An 8,581-nucleotide genomic window follows, 5' to 3' on the forward strand; every position below is an offset into this window, starting at 1 on the left:
GAAGTTAGAGGTCATTGTATTCAGCTCTAAAATAGGACTGATTAAGAGCCATATTAAAGGCTGTTGAGGTTTCAATGGAAACAAGCCTATAATGTTCCCAGCACAACTTGTCCAGTATTTTGTGCTCCTATAAATGGGAGGACCCATCTTTGAAGGTCAAGAAAAACCCAAGGCTGAGCACATGATCAGATCTAGTAATTTCCACTCTGGCATTGGAGAAGAAAGGGCGTGAGCCTATCACTGTCCTTTACCCACAGAGATGTCCCTCTGCTGCGATGAAACTGGAGCCGTCAGGGTTTAAAAAAAGCACACGGTCAGGGGGAAGGCACCACATCTTGGCAAGAAATGCTTCACATAGTTTCCACCGTCACCAAACCTGCTTCCCACCCCACACCCTGCTTCTATTTAAACCCCAGCCCTCCACTGGTCCACATTCATTTCAGCCCGCGCCCAGATTACCAGCAGAGAAGAGAAGGGCAGCATGGCCCGGGGAGAAAAGGGAAGAGGGGAGGGACCTGCCAAGAGTGCCCTCCGGAAGGTACGCACAGCCACCCTGGTTATCAACTTGGCCCGGGGCTGGCAGCAGTGGGCAAATGAGAATAGCACCAGGCAGGCCCAGGAGCCTACAGGCTGGATGCCAGGAGGAGCCAGGGAGTCAAGCCAACCTTCTGGACCAGTGATACACCCCATAACCCACCAGAAAGTCCAGAGTGCCCCAAAATCTCCCTCCCCAAAGCCAGGGGGATATGGAGCTGGACAAAGCTCAGAGGGAGCCACCGAAGTCTCTCCTATCAAAAGGAAAGAGGTGACCAAGACCATCGTCAGCAAAGCTTACGAGAGAGGAGGTGATGTAAGCCACCTCAGCCACAGATACGAGAAGGATGGTGATGAGCCTGAACCCGAGCAGCCAGAGAGTGACATTGACAGACTCCTCCGCAGCCACGGCTCCCCAACGCGGAGAAGAAAGTGTGCCAACCTGGTATCTGAGCTGACCAAGGGCTGGAAGGAGATGGAACAGGAGGAACAGGAGGAGCTCAAGTGCAGGAGTGATAGCATAGACACAGAAGACAGCGGCTATGGAGGGGAGACAGAGGAGAGGCCGGAGCAGGATGGAGAGCAGGTGGCCATCACCAGAATCAAACGCCCCTTGCCCTCCCAGTAAGTGAATTCATCTTTTTGTTCCTTTGCCTGCGGTGGAGCCCCAAGCAGCTCTGGGATCCCAGAGAGCAGGGTAGGACTAGCAAAGTCAGGCACAAGTGAGGTCTTGCGGGGGGGGGGGGGGTACGCCTCTGGGCTAAGAGCACAGCGTCAAGCTCAGTCACCCTGCCCTATTTGGTTTCTCCTTTCTTTTTTGAACACTCAAGGATTAGCTGAAACAAAAAATGAAGCCACCAGAGAGGGGTGTCTGCTTTGGATAAATTTTTAAAGTCAATTCTAGAGTGAGTTAACTCCTTGGTTTGTTTTTCTGCAGAGAAAGGTATTTGCTGAGTGACTGGAGAAACATTTCCCTTGTCCTGAATCAGTCTGTAATGTTATCAGGATGCACAGCTACCCAAGTAGTGACCATGGAACACCGATTTCTATGACACTGTACACGGGTGGGAAGCTGCTATGCAAGAGCAGGCTCTGAAGTCAGAACCAAGTTCAAATCCCAGCTCTGCCCTGACAATAGTTAACCATGCTTTATTATATATTTGAAAGTTGCTAAGAGAATAGTTTTTAAATGTTCTCACCATACACACATGCAAAAAAAAATCTGGTTATTTTTCTAAACCCATTTCCTCCTCTGTAAAATGATGGCAACAGTAACCTTTTGGAATAAATCCTGTTGTATGGAGAAGCAGATGAGATTAAGACTCTCAAGCTCTTAGCACAGGGTCTGCACATAAGCTCACTATATGAAAGCTATTACTATTTGTTTAGATTTTATTATTTAGCAATTTTTCAAACTTTCAGAAAACTTTGTCCTGTTTATAAACAAAGACAGAAATGCTATAAAGCTAGGTAGTTAAAATATCACAATCCTAAAATTATGAGATGTTAAAACACACACACACACACACACACACACACACACCCTGACGCATGTATTCTGACAAGATATACATGCTTCATCTCAAGATAGTAACTCTGCCTCAACATAACAGAAAGAATTTCTTACTCCATGACCACAGGCTATCAGAATATGGGGAAAAATCTCTGATGTAATGAATGCTTATAAACTGGCTCTCCAGGAACACACTGTAGGTGTGCTTTCAAGTTTTACAAAACAATCAGAAAGTAAAGACAAAACTGGTTACCTAATTTGACAAAATCTGCCTTACAGTTTGTGACTTAAAGTTGTTTTGAAAGAATGAGCACTATTATATCAAAAGCTTTTGATAAAAATGAAATAGCAAACCTAGGCAACATAGCAATCCCCTGTGCTTTAGTGCTTGCTCTGGGTGTTTTCCCTGCTTTGCCCTTTGAACTCTCACAATGAGATAGGTAATATCCCATATTAGGGATGAGATGCTCAGAGGGGAAGTTCGCTCAGCCAGTTAGTGATAAAGCTGAGACATATGTGCCTGTCCCTTAATGTGATACTTTAAAACTAGATGTGGGGCTACTTCTCATGTGGTACCTTGAGGATGTGTCCAGAGATCTGGATTTGTGCTCTCCTTACAATCACATAGGAATTCATCATCAGAAATTACTGTTCTATGGAATCAAAGTCTATAGGTTGGCCTTGCTGATTTGGATGTGTGTGTGTGTATGTGTGTGTGCTAGAAAATAGAGTAATAGAACCCAACAGAATAAAGATTGAGTGTGACACAATGAAGATCTTCCTGTGAGCACATTTTGAATTGGCCAGAGATCAGGAACTGACAGCCAGGACCGATCTCCAACACATGCAATCTTCTTTGGCACTTGTCTAAGTATTTTTCATGTTTATTCACTGAATCCTCACAACATTCTCAGGGGGTAGGCATAATTATTGTCCTCATTGGATAGATGGGAACATGAGACAAAGAAATATTAGGGAAACTGTATAAGATTATATGGTACATGGAGTTCAAACCCAGGCACTCTGGATCTAGAGTCTGCCCTCTTGACCCCTACTCTACAGTCATACCTGGAAGTGGGAACTTGCCTTGTGGACCCATCTCGTAATTCCTCAAATCAGACATGTACACGGACACCTTCTTACTGGGATAGAAAGGAGCATAAGCTTTGAATGAGAGACAGTTAGATCTGAGACATGGCTATTTTGGCAAATCCAAGTTTCTTTGTTCTCAACTAAAAACTAGATATAATACCCCATAGAGTTATTTTGGTATTAATTATGTAAAACAATGGACCCGGAGAAGCTCTTAAAGGTCTGGTGATCCCAACACTTTGAGATGCTAGGAGACTGGCTCTCAGGGTTTGGGGAGGGGAAAGGGAATTAAATCTCTTCCTTCTTTCTTTGGTTCCTTTCCCTCAGCCTTAGAGTACATAGGGTACCAGAATGTTGGATGCAGCAACAGTAGCCCTGAATGTCAGCAGTAATCCTAGCTGTGCTCAGGAAGCTTCAGCAGAAGTCCAGTGGGACTTTCTACCTGATGGGACTCTCAAATACTGCTTGAGAAATTAATGTGGCATTATTAAGTAGGCCTATGTGAAAGGGGGTTTTGCTGACTTATTTTTAATTCTAAGCACCATTGTTTTCCCACCTTCACTAGTAGGGAGAAAATTGTCACAGATATTTAAGTAGAAGGTTTCTTGTTGGTTAAGATGTTCCATGGATAACAGGAACAAACAAGTCAGGTTTGGTAAAAAGTCAAAGAGTTTTGCTAACTGGAGCTTTACTGTGAAGATGATTTCTATTTTATGCTTTATTAAAAGTCTTTTGATTGTACAGCTATATGACTTATTTGGTCCAGCTCTTTCAGACCAAGGAAATTTTATCCCTCCCGCATAGAGTAGTGATGCAACATTAAAATGACAATCACTCATCCACTCTCTCCAACAGGTTCCATTTGGCAAAAATGGTAATGGTTGAGCATGAGGGTGCATTTGGTAGAAAAGGGAACTGAACACAGGGATGTATCCAAGGCATAGAACTAGTAAGGGATGACGCTGGAACGGCTGATGCCAGAGCGTGTGTTATTAACCCCTGTGCTAGACTGATTCTTTTAGGAGGGGCTAGACTCAGGGAATCAAAAGGAGATCGAAGTATCAGCTTAATTAATGGAATTCCGTTAACTCCCAAAGGGTAATGTTTTGGTACAACTATATTGAAGATATTTGCTGGAAACGAAGGGGAAAGTATGGCTTTCTGATACACATTTATACTAGATTGTCTCTCTAAAGCTCAATCTAAACTATTATTCACATTTTTAATTGAAATTAAAAGAAAAAACCAGGATAAGTTGGTATATTCTTATATTCATTGATCAAAGAGATACTCGGAGTATAAGACTTTCTAATCCTGATTCAAACTCTGACCCTTTCAGACTTTTTAAAAATTGGAAATACAAAAACAATATAGAACGCTTATAAGATAGACAAAATTAAAGACTCATTAAAGTATATTTCCTCCTATTTTTAAAAATAATTCTATTTTCTAATTCTTTCTTAAAGGACCAATTCTTTTGCTTTCCTTCTCTATTTTGGGGAATTACAATTTGACCATATAAAATGGACATTAAGATTTGGAAGGTGCTGGAGTACACACTGTGGCATAATGGGTTAAGAATCCACTTCCAGTGGCTGGGGTTGCTGCTAAGGCACGGGTTCGGTCCCCAGCCAGGTGCAGTGGGTTAAACGATCAGGCACTGCTACATCTGCTGTGTAGGTTTAAGCTGTGGCTCTGATTCAATCCCTGGCCAGGGAACTTCCATATGTCACAGATGTGGCCATAAAAAACAGAGATATTAGAAGGTCTTTTTTAGCTGTTCCTCTTCCTCATAGAATTATTACCTCGCCAACCCTTATCCCAAAGAACACAGAGTTTCAACACTCAGGGAATTTAAGATTCTAATTAAAGTTAGAAGAAAAAAATACTACATCAAAGAATCAGAGACCCATAAAATATAAGGTTTAAACAAATTACCTCTGGATGCTAATTTGAATATTTTTCTAGTTTTTACTTTCTCTAACTCATAAAATCAATATATTTAACTCTTAAACAACATGAACTGCATGGGTCCACTTATAAGTAGATTTTTTTCAATAAATACTATGGTATTGTACAATCCACAGTTGGTTGAGTCCATGGAGGTGGAGCCATGGATACAGGTTAAGTGTGGAGTTATACTCATATTTTCAAGTGCTGAAAAGATGAGAGCTCCCTGTTCCCCACTCCCAACCCCCATAGTGTTCCCTTGAACAACCAGATGTGGACATGGTATTGTAGTAGTATTTAGTATTGAAAAAAAAATCCATGTATAAATGGGCCCACACAGTACAAACCTGCATTGTTCAAGGGTCAACTGTAATATCAGCATGAAAGAGACTTCTGAAAAAAATTTTAAAAATCAACTGTCATTTAGGTACCACATAATTACTTTCGATTGTGCACATGCTATTATTTCCTCAGCCTCATACATGTTCCACATAGTTAGAATTATACCATATACTCACATTTGTTTTACTCTGATCATTTCCATGAATGTTGCTTAGTGGTTACTCACCATTCTTTTTCATTATTGAATATTCACTTAGTACCTAACAGAGTGTATGGCACACAGTGGGTGTCCTGAGACTATGCCTGCCATGGATTGCCATCGTTGCAAGGGGATAAGGTGTTTACTTTCCTTTGATTTTGAGATCAAGCAGCCCATCGTCTGGGCAGCTGAACAGGGACAGTCTGTGAAGAGGCAGATGATGGCGAGGACCAGCACAGCTGAGGGGAATGCATTCCACTTCAGAGCAGTGCAGTTCCTAGCACTTTTCTATACTTACATGATTTTTTAAAGCTGTGATAATTGTGTATACAGTTTTTGTATGCTTTTTCCCAATCTGTCACATACTTTTGTCCATACAGTTGCAAAGAATAAAAGTGTTATATGCAGCAGTGTATTCCTAGTTTGAATTCCACTCTAACAGTGAAACCGAATGCGGCAAGGGTAGGACTTTTGGAAACACAAAACATGGGAATTAATGAAAGTTTGCCATCTAGTGGATGTCATTCCTCTTTGAAAGCAGGGCTAAATCAAATCTGAATAGCTCCCTGTCCACATCTGTTAGTTTCCTGCCTTTGGATTGCATAACTGGATTTCAGGAAATGAGTTTTGAGAGTGAGGAATACCCACATAGGACCCCTTCCTGGGTTTTAAACAGCAAATTGTGCTGGGTTAGGGCAGCATTTCACAGTATTGATACACAGGCTCTGGAGACAGCTTAACTTTGATTCAAGCTCCAACTCCAACACTTAAAGAGCTCTGTGACCTTAGGCAAGTTATGCAACCTGCCCTGGCCTCAATGTCCTCATCTGTGATAGTTCCTATCTCATCAAATGGTTATGGAAAAGTTAGTGAGAAGTGTTTAGAACAATGTTCAATGAATGTTACTGTTGCTAGATAGTGTCTCCTGTCTATACAACTTGAAATTTCAAAATTTGCGGTATGATAGGGCATAGATACTAGTATAGATATGCTTCATTAAAACTCACATATAAAAATCTATACATAAGTGAGTATCACAAAGGATATATGCTGTTATCAGCCTTATTTTGGAGAAATAATTTGTTTTTGAACAAAATAATTTTAGATTCTCCTGTGCAGCAGAAATTATCACAACATTGTAAATCAACTACCCTTCAATAACCCTTTAAAAAAAATCCCTGAATATACTCAGAAGATTCCAGTTCTAAAATATTACTAACATACAACTTCAAGATGCCCATATTTGCATTACATTTGTGTAAGGGACTTTTCTTGAAATAGTTCAATATTATTTTAAGGAGCTTAAAATATTTATATTATTCACAGAGAAAATAATCTAGGAGGACATACCTCAAACTAAGAGCAATGGGGGCATTGTGTATGATTTTCTTTTTTTCCTTTCTTTTGTTTTGAAGTACAAATAGAAAGCAACATTTGGGTGTTAAATATCAGTAGCTTGATTCTTCACCCTCTCTCTCTTTTAGGGCAATAGATTTACCGAGAAACTCAATTGCAAAGCCCAGCGGAAATACAGCCAAGTGGGCCACCTGAAAGGGAGATGGCAGCAGTGGGCTGATGAACACATACAGTCCCAGAAGCTCAACCCTTTCAGTGACGAGTTTGATTATGAATTGGCCATGTCCACCCGCCTGCACAAAGGAGATGAAGGCTACGGCCGTCCCAAGGAAGGACCAGAACTGCGGAAAGGGCTAAGAGAGCTGAGGAGCACATCTACAGGGAAATCATGGACATGTGCTTCATCATCCGCACGATGGCGCACCCCAGGCGAGACGGCAAGATCCAGGTTACTTCGGAGATCTCTTTGACAGATACGTTCGTATTTCAGATAAAGTAGTGGGCATTCTCATGCGCGCCAGGAAACACGGACTGGTTGACTTTGAGGGAGAGATGCTATGGCAAGGCCGAGATGACCACGTTGTGATCACTCTGCTAAAGTGAACTTGCAACAACACAAACCAGACTTGACCCACTCCTGTCTTAATGCTAAACACGAAAGCAGTGAAAAGTAAAAGGCAAACTGCTCTGTACCGAGTTAGTAAACATTAAACAATTTTTACATAAATGACTTTTTGGCACTCTGTTTCTGGAGAAATCTAAAGATTTTGAGAAAGCACATGCAAACAATTCAGAAAGCACATCGAGGGTTATTCATATATGATACTATAAGTATTTGAAATTTCACTTACCTTTTTGGGCAAAAATAGTTGGCTATTCTTTGCAAAAGTTGTTATAGATCTTTAAGTGAATAATTATTATATCTAAGAAGAATGCTGACTTTGGGTAAATATCAGCAAAATCTATTACGATTTGTCATTGTTCAGGGGAAAAAAAAGAATTTCATTGAGTTTGGCAAAACTAAACTTGAAATTTTCTAAGAAATGACTTTGTACCACTATTTTTATCACAGCATCACTTACAAAATAACCACATAGATAAAGAAACTGTATTCAAATAATATGTTGAAACTGAGGAAATTTCCCTGTGGACTTTGAATTTAAAAGGTTTCCAATAGGAAGTCATGTGATGTAATGTGCACATAGCACATAAAAACAGACATCATTGGCGGTCTTAGAGCCAGCTGAGAAGGCAGTTATGTTCACTTTCTCTACACAAGTAAAGCAGAGGTGAGAGATTTAGGTTTACCTGCCTTTGTAGTACCTCTTGGGAAAGTTTATTCTTTTCTTAAAAGATTAGAGTCATGCTGTTTACATTTATGTCAATATACACAGAAGTAGAAATACAGAAAATGCTATAGTGAACTAGAATGTTAGGTGTGAGAGAATCTGATAGAATCATTGGTGGATAGAATAGACTAGAGACATTTTAACTTACTTCAAGCTCTACAAACTTTTTGTTTGTTTTTGTTTGCTTTTTAGGGCTGCACCCAAGGCATATAGAGGTTCCCAGGCTAGGGGTCTAGTGGGAGCTAC

General features: G+C 40.7%; 1 protein-coding gene across 1 annotated transcript; it reads left to right on the plus strand.

The window, feature by feature from the left end:
* The first annotated feature begins 417 nt into the window (after positions 1–417).
* ABRA (actin binding Rho activating protein) lies at positions 418–7,716 on the plus strand. The gene is given in 4 exon segments (XM_047783420.1): positions 418–1,162; positions 7,115–7,319; positions 7,322–7,435; positions 7,438–7,716. Coding segments are annotated over 4 exon segments (1,152 nt in total). The 5' UTR covers positions 418–481; the 3' UTR covers positions 7,590–7,716.
* Positions 7,717–8,581: the final 865 nt, after the last annotated feature.

The sequence above is a fragment of the Phacochoerus africanus genome, chromosome 6 (assembly GCF_016906955.1).
Source record: "Phacochoerus africanus isolate WHEZ1 chromosome 6, ROS_Pafr_v1, whole genome shotgun sequence".
Classification (NCBI taxonomy): Eukaryota; Metazoa; Chordata; class Mammalia; order Artiodactyla; family Suidae; genus Phacochoerus; species Phacochoerus africanus.